Source organism: Bufo gargarizans, chromosome 3 (genome assembly GCF_014858855.1).
Source record: "Bufo gargarizans isolate SCDJY-AF-19 chromosome 3, ASM1485885v1, whole genome shotgun sequence".
Classification (NCBI taxonomy): Eukaryota; Metazoa; Chordata; class Amphibia; order Anura; family Bufonidae; genus Bufo; species Bufo gargarizans.
The window spans coordinates 19,317,533-19,332,325 of record NC_058082.1 but is presented as its reverse complement, the minus strand read 5'-3'; the positions used below and the strand labels follow the sequence as shown (position 1 = coordinate 19,332,325).

Genomic DNA, 14,793 nt, shown 5'->3' with positions numbered 1-14,793 from the left:
ATGCAGCAGAATGGACACGCCCCCTGAGCTGTGATAGGGAGAGAGCTGCAGCAGAATGGACACGCCCCCTGAGCTGCAGCAGAAAATACACGCCCCCTGAGCTGCCAGCTTGATATTGAATGTGGAGCTCTCTGGATCCATGTGAGGTACAGGGCTGGTTATAGCTTTGTTAGAAATAGATTGCCATGTACTATATGATGTCGGATTTTAATTTTTTACCTTAATCATGGGAAAACCCCTTTAAATAATTTCAGGTGGGTGAGAATTTTTTTTTTTTTCTTTAGAATATTAGACTTAATATCAGAATTATAAACTATTTTATAGTCATCATGTCAAATTTAAAGAAGATCGTTTTCTCTCCTGACACGTCTGTTTTAGTAAATACTTGTATTCACCTGTAATAATAATGCTGGAGGATCTTTTCGAATAAGAGAACATTTATCATTTGCGGTTGTTTTTGTGTCACTTTTAAACTTCTCTTTGCTTTGTGTGTCTACTCTGCACCAAATTTAGTAAATGGACCTTAGGCAATAGTGTATTGTGGTTTACACCTACAGTATACTGTATGTGTAAAAGGAGACCAAGGGGTTGCCTGCCGTACAGTAGGTTGCGACTGTTTTTTTTTTTTTTCTAAAAGTCACACATAGTAAATGAGCCAGGTCACTGTTAGCCCTTAAACATAGACCACTTTGATCAAATGTCTCCGAAAACAGCGAAATCACCAAGACTTGGGACCTTATTAAGCCACAAAACTGACTTGAGTGAATTTGCTAAAATAGTGAGTTGATTGGTCTTCTTCAAAGGAGCCGTCTAGTCCAATCTAATCTGTTTAACAAGATCTTTTATATGTAGGGGTCAGAATGAGCCCATAAACCTGGTGCAGTTACCATCACCACCACACGAGTGTTCTGCAAATTCTCACGCCCCGTATAAAAATCACTTTTCTCACCAGAAATGTGACTTCTGCATGAGTAGCTGGCAGAAATATTACACAGATTGTAGATACAGTGTGTATCTAATAAGCAGATACCCTCACCTTTGTAGAACACTGCGCCATTGATTCTTGGTTGAATTCCTGGGAAATCATCTTCTATATTCCTGGGGAATCCTTTATCCATAACCTGGGTATCTTCATCATATCTATAAGTGGAGTGCCATCAGTCAATATAAGCAATGAAAATATAGGGGCCATAGGTGGCAAGGATAGAAGTATTATTGGCCTGATGGGAGATGATAACATAACAGGTAACCAAGGGCCGTAGTGTATGATATGTGTATAGTATTCTTATGCTTGATCCAGGTTTGGACTAGCCCATCGGAGGGTCCAGGTGGTCTCAGGTTCTAACCCAATATTAAGGCCCAGCCACGAGAGCATCCATAGAATTCATCACTAGGGTCTATCACTTTTTTTGATATTTCATTAAAAGAAATCTGTCGGCAGATTTGTACCTATGACACTGGCTGACCTGTTACATGGGCGCTTGGCAGCTGAAGGCATCTGTGTTGGTCCCATGTTCATATGGCCCGCATTGCTGAAAAAAATGATCCTCTAGAAGCAACGGGGCGTTGCTGTTACACCTGGAAGCTCAGCTCTCTCTGCAACTACGGCGCCATCTCCATTTGGACAAGGCAATTGCTGAAAAAGCCGAGCCTCTCAGTGTAACGGCAATGCCCCTATTGCTCCTAGAGGCCTATTTGCACATATTAAAACTTCATTTTTCTCAGTAAGCATTGAACATTGGACCAACATAGATGCCTTCAGCTGCCAAGTGCACATGTAACAGGTCAGCCAGTGTCATAGGTACAAAACTGCTGACAGATGCCTTTTAATACATCTGTTTTTGCTCCTATGACCTCTGTGTGTAATGCAATGAACAGTGAATAAAAACTTGTACTGACTAGCTAATGGTTGAGTCGTTATAATAATTTAGTCTGGTGGACCCAATCTGACTCTGGCACTGGCTTGATCTCATAGAGTTGAATGGAGGGGCAGCATGCATGTCTGACCATCAGAGCGATGGTTCAAATGGGGGAACATACGGGTCCCATTCTTGTAACTGGCATGGACCCCAGCGATCAAACGGGGATACGTCTTTGAAATGGATCAACCATTTTAATGAGGATCCCAGAGCAATGCTGCATTGAGAAGGTTGCACTGACGCTGGCACCAATATACAAAGTTGTGATAAGTCAGTACATTAAGAGGGTGGACAATACCTTGATATTTTTACAGTTTATCGGGGTTTATATTGGTTGAGTATAATTTAAAATTAGAGTCATTAGATGGTATAGGCCACATTAATACCTGCAGCTCAACTAGAACATATTGTCCTCTACCAGTGCCCAACTTACCTCCAGTACTTATCATTCACAAAGAAGTAAGTTTTGTCCTTGTCTTGAACATAGGCCGCTGCGTGAATTGACTTGACGCTCTTGGGGAACCCAAATTCATAGATACTGCCTTCCTTTTGAACATTTAACTCAGAAAAACTCCAGAATTTGGTTCCTAGTAAGAAAATATTTAATGTCATTTTAAGTGGCCAATCATCTACATTGCAGGAAAAGCAAGAAAAGAGGTTAATGTGTATTAAAGGGATTGTCCTATGAGACATATTCTACATTTTGTTGTATAGTCAGTGAGTTATGGCCATCTCCACTGTATTTAATGGAAGAAAACTAAAACAGAGATTGCTGTGGCTCAGTGGTCAGCACTGGGCTCCTAGGTTCAAATCCAACCATGGACAACATCTGCATGGAGTTTGTATGTTCTCCCAGTGTTTGTGTGGGTTTCCTCCAGGTACTTGGGTTTCCTCCCACACTCCAAAGACATACTGATACTGAAGTTACATTGTGAGCATAAAATAAATAAAAAATAAATGAAATATGAGGCTTCCTATTCACCTGCAAACATGGAACCACTAGTCTCCCAATAGGGGTCTCAGAGATAAAGCCCCAAACAATGAGACATTTATGGCATATCCTGTCCCCCTGACATAAAGTAGATGCTATGTTATCTTAGACAGTCCATGGTGACCTAAAATTCCCAACAAACCTACCTTTGAAAACAATAACACTATCCATATAAGGGTTTTCATAGGCGGCATCAACATCATTCGGAAGGAACGGCCAAAAGGTCTGGATGAATTCTAGTTCCACTTGTTCCATTTCAGAAACTTTTCGTAACACAAATCTGCAATATTAATATCAAGACATGTAAGACAGAATAATACAATGAGGGTCTCCATTCGGTATCACATTAAGATGGTTCGTTCCAGGGTTTCCTTGACCAAGGTTCTGTTGAGCCCTGGTATTTTTTGGAATCTGGCCAATAGTTCAGAGGGCATTAGCGGCAAACTTTACCCATAGTGGTGACAAATAGATTTCAGTCAGAAAAGCTTGGCATGATGGCACTGGACATAGTGGACAAACCACGTCTTATGCAATATCTGCCTGCCCATGTATTGAACTTTTAAAGTTAAACAATTGGAGGCAGATTCTGTAAGGTTGAAGAATCCGCACCAAATTCTGCAACCCAAAGACCCCATGTGAGCAACTCCTTAAACTGACTTGCTGTGGACTGAAAAATTGGCTTTGCAGGTCAATTTATGCTCAGACAGTTTCATCTCATCTACTTAGTTTGTACTGTATTAAGGCGGGTTTACACCACACAATGATACAGTTGATTGTTGGGAAGGAAGCTCTCCTTCCTGACAGTCGGCTGCTCGTTCGGTGAAGGAGACCACTGCATTTACTGTATATGCAGCAATCTCCTTCACAGTATGACGATACACCAGGACTGGGATTCAAATTTTTAACAACAGATTCCCTACTCAACGGCAGACTTGCGGCTTCACAAAACATGTTTACACATACATATACCATATATATGCAACACACATAAATACACCATATACATGGTACACATACATTAATACACCATATATACACTACACACATACTACCCAACTTTTAAAAAGCCTAGGAGCTAAACTATGAAATGGTAGTGCTCATCTCCAGCTGCTGCTGTAATTTTAACAACCGGATCTGGAGAACCAGAGGGAACTGGCTGAATCCAATGCCTGGGATACACAATAGTGATGCCTCGTCCTCATACAAAGCCATTGTTTCTGGGCAGCAGATAGCTGTTTAGACGGCACGATCTGCTGCCCAGAAATGATGATTGATGTGCCTGCACGAACGACAGGATCACCCAATGAACGTTTTGCTTGTTCATCGGGTGATCGGCATGCACATTTAGATGGGCAGATTGTCAGGGACGAGCGTTCACAGGAACAGTCGTTCCCAATAACCTGCCCGAAAATCGTGCAGTCTAAATCCACGTTTAGAGCTCATGCCGCATTTTTTGTGTGCAGATTTCCACTCTGTCTCCTTGCTGAAAACGAGGGTTATCAATATGAGTCTCTGTCACTGTTCATATCGCCACAGATTTCCAAGCGGCTTTTCGGAACACGTCCTTTCCTTGCACAGTTCCTGTGCCTACACTGTGCTGATTAGCCCCATTGAATGGGAATAAAGCCAGCGACAGATCTGCTGCATTCAAACTGCAAAGTTACAGCAGAAACCCAACCAAGTGAAGGCGGTGGCACCATTACGCTGTGGATTTCCCCCCAAAAATCAATGTGGAAAATCAACGCATAATATACACATACACACAGGTAATAGTCTATAAATAGTCGATAGTCAATGGGCCATTTCTCATGTGTGATGTCTGTGAAGAAAAATTCAGGCATGCACCATCCAGCTCCAATTTTCAAGCAACATTCACCCATCTGATTGAATGGGCGCTCAATAAAAATGGGCAGCACACAGATGCAGTCCATGTGTGCTTCGTTTAAAAACTCGTCCATTTTTAGCAATCCAGAACATGGACAAGTTAACATTACATTTCTGAGATATTATGTTCATGTGCGAGGATGGGGAATATGCTTTTAAAGCCCAATGGGGCATCTCTAAAGAACTGGCCTAACATGGTTTAGAAGACTTGTCGGTAGTGCTTACCAAATTGATAAAGTTTTGCAAAATTTTACAGCTATCAATAGCTGTAGTTCTGTTTGTCCATGTATTGGTGAATGCATAATCTATAGATGAAAGTTTTTAAAAGGGAGCCCGTAAGGAGTCTGGAAACATCTCATTTAGGAGGAACCTGTCACTTTGTACATGGAGTCCTATCTATGGGCAGCAGATTATAGAGCAGGAGGATCTGAGCAGATTGATATATAGCTTTGTAGGAAAGATTGAGGAGTCCGGTGGTCAGTCCTATCAGTGCTTGACAGCCATCTTGGTATGCAGCCTTATCACTGATTAGAACCGCCCACTTGACTCCTTCGCAAAGAAAGAACAGAGACTTACATGAAAAATTAAGGTATAATGAACTATTTCCCATAAAACTATATCAATCTGGTCAGTTCCTTCTGCTCTATAACATGATGTCTGCAAATCAGAAAAAAACACATCAGGTCCCTATAATTTTAGCAGTTACCTCTGTGTGAAGTAAAAGAGATCCTGGCGAAGAGTAGTGACAGCATCAATCACAGTGTTGTTATCACAAATAGATGGGGTTGTCGGACCGGTCAGCTGAACTGTACGCTCTGGAGAAGGACCTAAGACGAGTTATACGATAGAGATACATTTTTAAGTTAAACGTAGAATAATAATCAGTGCATACTGTATGTATAATATTCTGTGGAATTTACTGTATCACAGAATCGAAGGCTTGTCTTATAGAAGGTATTATGTCAATGATGTGTTAAAGATCAGCCAAAATGGCTGCCTAAAGTTTAGCCTACAATATGGCTGCTCAGGGACATTGTATACAACCTGTATTACCAAAACTCGTGGCCCAACCTGTGGCCCTCCAGCTGTTGCAAAACGACATAAGTTTTCTCCCTTTCTATCCCTCTTGGCTTGACATATCTCAAAATGTGTGGCACTAGGTGACTGGTTTTGAAAAAAAATATATGATTTTGCCATAATCATGTCAGGAGATGTTTATGCTATTGGGGTCATTTATCAAACTGGTGTAAAGTAGAACTGGCTTAGTTTCCCATAGCAACCAATCAGATTCCACCTTTCATCTTTGACTGCTCCTTGAAAGGTGGAATCTGATTGGTGGCTATGGGCAACTAAGCCAGTTCTACTTTACACCAGTTTGATAAATGACCCCATGTGTGGCCACCTAGTGGTTGTGATATGAGCTGCAGCCTGTTGAGGGTTTCGCTTAAAGGGAACCTGTCACCGGGATTTTGTGTATAGAGCAGAGGACATGGGTTGCTAGATGGCCGCTAGCACATCCGCAATATCCAGTCCCCATAGCTCTGTGTGCTTTTATTGTGTTAAAAAAAAAACGATTTTATACATATGCAAATTAACCTGAGATGAGTCCTGTCCCTGACTCATCTCACAGACAGGACTCATCTCAGGTTAATTTGCATATGTATCAAATCAGATTTTTTACACAATAAAAGCACACAGAGCTATGGGGACTGGGTATTGCGGCTGTGCTAGCGGCCATCTAGCAGCCCATGTCCTCAGCTCTATACACAAAATCCTGGTGACAGGTTCCCTTTAAACCCTTGATAAAAAAAAGATGGAGACTCCTCAGTGGTTGACACCTTTTAATGGCTAACTGAAAAGATAATGACAAATAATTGAAAGTTAAGGATAGACACAACAGTATATGGTGTCCTGGGTAGGAGAGGAGCTGATGGTCTCCCTAGAGCACTAGGGCCCATGTCTGGCTGCGGCCTCTACTCCCCTATTGCTAAATCTGCTGTTACGTCATCTTTTGTGCTAGGTCAACATGAGAGTGTGATGAGATGTGATGAGAGGTCGCTTGGTACTGCTGGAGGCCTAAGAGGGATCCCATAGGGTGTGAACATCTGTGACAAACTATTTTCCTGCCCCGATTGACATTTTTAGAGTCACAATTTCAGCTCTGATAGGACTTTGTACTGAGATGAAGACACTAGTCATTTTTATTAAAGCAAGTCCTCTATGGTTGGTATGGAAGGATTCCTATCTGTATGGTCACCAGCCCTGGATCTACCAGTTTTCTAGTCTTGATGACAGGGGGGTGCATACAGATATTTATTTTATGTCATTGGCTGTAATCACCAGATTAGTATGTTCAAAGGCCGGTTCTTACCATAGAGAAGCTGTATTGCGTTTATGTCGTTTTGTGGAAGAAGGAAGTCTGAGGCATCAGTGTTCTGGTATTCTCCGTACATTAGATCTCCGTAAGTACCAGAATGGCTTAAACCAAGGGAATGTCCAATTTCATGAGCAACCATCAGAAACAAGTTGTATCCTGAAAGAAAATACACAAGCAGATGATGTGATATGGTATTCAATGAATGAATTTGTTTACATGCGCGAGCTAGCCATGTCGCACAGCTGTAACCCAGCTCTAACGGCCAGGATTGGAGATAACTCCAATCCCGATCATTTAACCCCTTAGATGCCACAGTCAATGCTGACCTCAGCATGCAAGTATTTATACAGAGGGTGGGGGGTTCACTCTCTCACTCCACCATCCTCTTCTTCCGAGATGTTATTACAGAGTGCCTAGGGGTTTTTATGGCAGAATGAAGACTGACTATTGCAGGTTTAAATCCCCTAATGGGAAAAAAAAGAAAAAAAAAAGGTGCTTGGAGTTTTTCGTTGGGCTGAATCCTCTTATAGTCAATGGGACCAACGGCATTAAGGTAACACCCGGCTATGCTATAACGCTAGTGTGAAACTAACCTAATAAAATACAACTTGTCCTGCAAAAAAACAAGCCCCAATACGACTAGGTTGATGGAGAAAAATATGATTAAAACACAAAAAAATTCAGAATACAAAAAGTCCAAAATAGGCCCAGTCCTAAGGGGGTTAAAACCACCTGACTATTATTTACACCTTTCTACAGGGTGGCCCGCCTCCAATGTCTCTAAATCAAACTGCCTAATAGTAAATCTGTCTTAGTTGTCCATAGCAACCAATCAGAGCTCAGTTTACATTTTTTCAGAGCCCTTTAGAAACTGAAAGCTGAGCTCTGATTGGTTGCTATAGACAGCTAAGACTGATTTAGTATACAGTTTGATAAAAGTGGCCTATTGTGTCAGAAACATGGTGTTTTCCCTGGAACAGTAGTGATTGTGGAAGGCTATGTGCAAAGCAGATCGAGAGACCTTTGCCACCAAGTACCCAGGAACGAAACCTCCAGCTGAACATTGTATTTAAAGTCTGAATAGTATTATAATAATGTATTCACTTCCCAGTTCATCTTGTCATGCTATCACTGGAGGCGGGCTACTTTTCCGTGGGCTACCCTGTATCATAGCCAGCAGTCAGCAATTCGTGGTATAGTAGCTCTGATGTTTTGGAGACCTTATGGAGATCCAGTCATCTAGTCACTCAGATCTTTGCGCTTGCCCATTTTCCCTGCTTCCAACACATCAATTTTAATAACGGACTGTTGTCTTACCGCCTAATGTATTCCCACCCCTTGACAGACGCCATTGTAATAAGATGATTAATGTTATTCACTTCACTTGGATGATTGGTATATACGCATATGTGTATGGGTAAGTCTAAAAAATGCTGCCAAGTCGATAGACAGAGGAGAGCCTTAGTCTGACTTGAAGTCTGACCGGGTGCTGGTCTGGGGTCTGATAAAGAATGAGTCCTGGATGCTGAAGTCTCTCTATGTCCTGGGTGCTGGAAACCATCTAGCTGAGTGGTTCTTAAAAAGTTTGTGTGCAGTGACCCGAGGATCTTTGCTAAAGAGGTAAATGTTGTAATTTGTTGCCTGAACTGTTATGTTAATTTGTTCTCGTTATACTTGTGTACTATGTATCCCTAATGGTTGTCTATGAGCAGCAATTAGTTAAAAGGGTTGTCCAAGACTTTACAACTGATGTCCTATCCTCAGTATCTGATTGTGTGGGTCCAATACCCCGGACATCCGCCAATCAGCTGTTTGGCAGAGAAAGATAGAGAGGAGAAGGCGCTCATAGGGTAAGTATGTACAGATGAAAGGACCCTTGTGGGGTATGTAGCCAGCTCACCTGTATTTGTTGTGCGTGACTGGGCACAACTCCAGTGAAGGCTTTATAATAATGGAGGGTCGGTGCAGCCAATGTTATATGGAAGCCCAGTGGCGGTGGCCAAGTAGGGGGAAGAATTGCACAAGAATGAGCAGCAGTTTGGTATCTGCCACGTCTCTGGATGGATAGTCAGTAGGAGCCAGACACAACCCGAGGCACAGATGAAGTGTTGTCCTTTTATTGGTCAATAAAAAAATCAATACTTTATCTGTGCCTCAGGTCGTGTCTCGCACCTACTATCCATCCAGAGACATGGAAGATACCAAACTGCTGCTCATTCTGTGCAAATCCGCTGTTTGAGAAGGCATTGGCGCTCCTGTAAGCACCATGGCCTTCTCTCAGCTTACCAAGCACAGCACCATACATTTGATAGTGGCTGTGCTTGCTATTGTGCTCAGCCCCATTCACTTCTATGGCGCTGAGCTGCGCCTAAGTCACATGACTGATGAACATGTCGTCACTGGCCTAGGAAAAGCTGAAGAGAAGTCTGTTGTGCTTCTGTGAGTGCTAATGCTTTCTCAAACAGCTGAGTGTCTGACCCCACCGATCAGATACTGATGACCTACTGTATCCTGAGAAGTCTCAGAAGACCCCTTTAACACCGGCAGCCTTAGTCCAGTTACCTGAGTGATGGGCTGGTCCCACCCCCCTGGTTAGTAAGTATTAGGGAAGCAGGCCTAGAGGAAGGACGTGTATTTGAGAGCTTCTGAAAGTAGGCCAAACGAGAAGCTTAGTACAGGGAACCTTCTAGGAGGGCCACTTGATTCACCCTAAAAAGGAGGACACTTCAGACTATATCCCAACTTCACTATGCCATGCCACCTCCCAGGAGTGGTGCTGGGCAAAAATAGAAAAAGAAATCATGTGAAGACCTGAAGCTGAGCTGCGCACGGGCCATGGCACCTTTAAACCCCATGGTACCCTTGCAGTACCACAGAGCGGGCATTACCATTCCTACAAACTGCAGCTGTATCTAATGGGGCCACTGAAAAGGAGGACACCCCAGCATCTGTTCAGGCCCTGTGCCAGACAGGGTGCCAAGAAACTGGACTGTCTGGCCTAAAGCCTGACGCCTGGCCACCCTAGAATTTTCATCCCTGAAACTGAAAACTGCCAAAGAACAGCTGAACCGAAAGACTACCCACTTATGGAAGGTAATGAACCAGTAAGGCCATGCTGGAAAGATCAGTAAGGTACTTGGCCAAATATATAGACATACCCCATATATCTAGGGGGCTTCACCAGTACAAAGTAATGTACATAGGAATGTACAGTATATAACTTACGCTGGTTAGTTGTAGTAAAGTTATTAGCATCGTTTATATGGATGTTCCCACCAATATCAGGACCGGGTCCAAACGCATGGGCCAACTGCTCATCAGTGTCATTAAATGGGGAGTTGTCCTTGTGATCTCAAAGAAACAAAAAACAAAATAAGACATTAATTAAAGAAAATATGTCATCAAAAATGTTATCAACCATTTTAAACCAGATAGTAGCACATCTCCTTTTTTCTAATCAGTTTTTATTTTCATGGTCTTTTTTTTTCCTGTTTCCTGAACATGATTATGGGGGCGGCCATCTTGCTTTAGCTGTTCTTAACAGCATTTACACAGCATTAAGAAAATTGCTTTATGGCAGCCCCATGGGTCATAGACACAATGGTCAGGAGGGTACCCTATTTTTCTAGGCATGCTCTGTGACCAGACATCACTGTACACGGAAGGAATAGATAAGCTGTGGCAATTACCTATAGTGAATGGTGGATCCTTATCTATACACAGAGGTGATATCATTACAGGCAGGATTAGAATGACAGATAAGCAGGTAACTGGAGTAAAGTGATCTGAACAGACCAAGAAGTAGTGCCTATTATTAAGCTTAGTGGCCAGTGCAGCATTTATAGGGTTTTGTTTAAATATAGATAGTGACAAGGAAAATTTAAAATAACATCATCAAAAATTCTCCAAAAACGTGATTTTAACAATAGGTCATTTTCTGATGACACATTCCCTTTAAAGTAAAGAAATTACTATAAAACTAAAGTGATATCAAGTGACAAAATTACCTCCAGTGACAAATTCTATTTCAATATCACTTATTCCTTTGGGGACCCTTTTGAAGGTCAATGGGGTCACATCGCTCCAGATTTTGAAAGCTCTTTTGATGGCAGAAACCACATCAGCTTTAGGAAGGTCAGGCGTGAAGTTTACAATTCTAAGGAGAAAAAAAAGAAAGTTTGCTTAATATTCACTATTATTACTCCAACGAAAAATATTCAACGAAAAGTCCAACGAAAAATATTCTACAGTTTTTAAACCAGCACTTGGATCTGTAATAAAAAATTTAGCATAGCCACAGAGTTATTCAATAAAATGTATTTGTATCTGTTGTGAAGGTATTGTTAGTAGGGATGAGCGAACACCTGGAAGTTCAGGTTCACCGGGTTCTGCCGAACTTTGGCTCAAAGTTTGGGTTCAGGACCCAAACTTGACCCCGAACCCCATTGAAGTCAATGGTTAACCGAACTTTGGGTCACTAAAATGCCTGTAAAATAGACATAGTAAGGGCTAGAGGGCTGCAAAAGGAAGCAAAATGCAAACAAATGTGGATAGGGAAATTACTTAAAATAACATAGAATAGAAAAAATATATAATGATCTTGAACTAGGAGGCGGAGGTCAAAGTGGAGTAGGAGGTTGAGAAGGCGGTGGACGTGGCGGTGTACGGTGGAAGCAGCAGGGGTGGAGAAGGAAGCCTACACTGTTTTTGCATTTTTTTTTAATTTTACATTTTTTCCTTTTTTATTTATTTTTTACATTTTTTTTTTTATAAATCTGGGAAGACCCTAAAACATTGGGAAATAGAAAAGAGAATGCAAAGAGAAAGTGCGCTGGAGTATAACAATGGCTGGGTAAGGCCGGTATACATGTCTATCCTGCACAAGGTACGGACAAGTCCTGTGGGATCCATGCCTGGTTCATTTTAATGAACGTGAGCTTGTCCACATTGGCTGTAGACAGACGGCTGCGCTTGTCTGTGATGACGCCCCCTACCGTGCTAAACACACGTTCGGACAATACACTTGCTGCAGGGCAGACCAGCACCTCCAAGGCGTAAAGGAGAAGCTCAGGCCATGTTCCCAATTTGGAGACCCAGAAGTTGAATGGGGCAGACTCGTCAGTCAGTACGTGTAGGCATGTGCACACATACTGCTCCACCATGTTGCTGAAATGCTGCCTCCTGCTAAGCCGTTCCATAACAGCTGGTGGTGCTGGTTGTTGTGGCGTGCTGACAAAGCTGTTCCACATTTCGGCCATGCTAACCCTCCCTACTGAGGTGCTGGCAATCCCCAAGCTGCGTTGGCAACTTCTTCCTTCTCCTCTGCCTTCGCTTTGTGCTTATACTGTGCCCTCGCTGTCAGGTGGGAATGCCACCAGCAGCGCGTCTACCACCATGCGCTTGTACTCGTGCAATTTTCTTATCACGCTCCAGTGATGGAATTAAGTATGGCATGTTGTCCTTGTAGCGGGATCTAGCAGGGTGGCCACCCAGTAATCAGCACAAGTTAGAATGTGGGCAACTCGGCGGTCGTTGCGCAGGCACTGCAGCATGTAATTGCTTATGTGTGCCAGGCTGCCCAGAGGCAACGACAAGCTGTCTTCTGTGTAAGCTGTATCGTCTGTGTCCTCTGTATCCCCCCAGCCACACTCCAGTAATGCCTATGAGCTGCTTTGGGTGCCACCCTGCTGTGAACATGGTTCCTCCTCATCATCATCCTCTTCCTCCAGATCCTCTTCCATCATCGCCTGAAGTGTTTTTTCAAGGACACATAGAAGTGGGATAGTAATGCTGAGGACGGCGTCATCGGCACTGGCCGTGTTGGTGGAGTACTCAAAACAGCGCAACACGGCACACATGTCCCGCATGGAGGCCCAGTCATTGGTGGTGAAGTGGTGCTGTTCTTCAGAGCGACTCACCCGTGCGTGCTGCAGCTGAAACTCCACTATGGCCTGCTGCTGCTCGCACAGTCTGGCCAGCATGTGCAAGGTGGAGTTCCACCTTGTGGGTACATCGCATATGAGGTAGTGGGCTGGAAGGCCAAAGTTATGCTGCAGCGCAGACAGGTGAACAGCAGCAGGTGAGAACGCAGAAAGAGCGCAGAGAGGGCCCGCACTTTCTGCAACAGCTCTGACATATCAGGGTAATTTTTCAGGAACCTCTGCACCACCAAATTCAGCACATGCGCCAGGCAAGGGATGTGCGTCAAACCGGCTAGGCCCAGAGCTGCTACAAGATTTTGCCCATTATCGCACACCACCAGGCCGGGCTTGAGGCTCAGTGGCACCAACCACTCATCGGTCTGATGTTCCATGCCCGTCCACAGCTCCTGCGCGGTGTGGGTTTTTTCCCCCAAACAGATGAGTTTAAAAAATGCCTGCTGTCGTTTCCCCCTGGCTGTGCTGAAAGTTGGTGGTGAAGGTGTTATGCTGACCGGATGAGGAGGTGGTAGAGGATGAGGAGGTGGTAGAGGAGGAAGTGGAGTAGGAGGAGCAGGCAACAGGAGGCAAATAGAAACGTCCTGCAATCCTCGGTGGCGGAAGGACATGTACCAAACTGCTATCCGCCTCAGGCCAGCTGCCACTGCATTTACCCAGTGTGCAGTTAGGGAGATATAACATCCCTGCCCGTGCTTACTGGTTCATGTATCAGTGGTTATGTGGACCTTGCCACAGATAGCGTTGCGCAGTGCAAACCTAATTTTGTCCGCCACTTGCTTGTGCAGGGCAGGGATGGCTCGCCTGGAAAAGTAGTGGCGGCTGGGAACCACGTACTGTTGGACAGCCACTGCCATAAGGTTTTTAAAAGTCTCCACCAGACGGAATGACAGCATTTTAAAGCCCAGGAATTTTTAAATACTGGCATTCAGGGCCATAGATCGCGGGTGGGTAGGTTGGTACTTCATCTTTCTCTCCAGTGTTTGGGAGATGAACAGCTGAACGCTTCCATGTGACAGTTTGGAGATGCTTGGTGATGGTGACGGAGGTGGTGGCATTGCTGCCACATCCTCTGTTTGCGGGATGGCAGGTGTCACTCCAGAGGGGGAGGAAGAGACGGGACTGCAGCAGAAGAGGAAGCAGGAGGAGCCTGAGATCTTTTGTGGTTTTTGAGGTGTTTTCTCAACTGCAGCTCGTGCTTTGCATTTAGTTTCCTGGTCATGCAGGTTGTGGTCAGGTTTAGAACATTTATGCCTCGCTTCAGGATCTGATTGCACAGTGTGCAAACCACTCGCGTCTTGTCGTCAGCACATTGTCTGAAGAACTGCCACGCCAGGGAACTCCTTGGAGCTGGCTTTGGTGTGCTCAGTCCCTGGGTGTGGTGGGCAGTAGAAGGTGTACTGGCTAGGGGACGGCCACTCTTTTGCACCCTGCTCCCTCTTTTGCTATGTGGCTGGCGCTGTCTGACCACCACCTCTTCCTCCGAGCTGCACACGTTACTCGCATGACCTTGATTCCATGTGGGGTCTAGGACCTCATCGTCCTCCACATCATCTTCCACCCACTCTTCACCCCTGCCCTATTTGCCGGTCTGCACACTGCAGAAAGCCGCAGCAGTTGGCACCTGTGTTTCGTCATCATCAGAGACGTGCTGCGGTGGTCCTCCCATGTCTACTTCCTGAAACA

At 44.1% G+C, this 14,793-nt stretch overlaps 1 protein-coding gene across 1 annotated transcript in view; it reads right to left on the bottom strand.

The window, feature by feature from the left end:
- LOC122931327 (matrix metalloproteinase-18-like) overlaps positions 1-14,793 on the bottom strand; it is a 48,876-nt gene that overhangs the window by 988 nt on the left and 33,095 nt on the right. The window contains exons 6-12 of the mRNA XM_044285391.1: positions 11,179-11,327; positions 10,397-10,522; positions 7,166-7,327; positions 5,501-5,621; positions 3,057-3,190; positions 2,353-2,506; positions 1,037-1,140 (exon numbers count right to left, since the gene is read on the bottom strand). Coding sequence (XP_044141326.1) covers positions 1,037-1,140; positions 2,353-2,506; positions 3,057-3,190; positions 5,501-5,621; positions 7,166-7,327; positions 10,397-10,522; positions 11,179-11,327 — 950 coding nt within the window. The remainder of the gene's footprint in view (positions 1-1,036; positions 1,141-2,352; positions 2,507-3,056; positions 3,191-5,500; positions 5,622-7,165; positions 7,328-10,396; positions 10,523-11,178; positions 11,328-14,793) is intronic.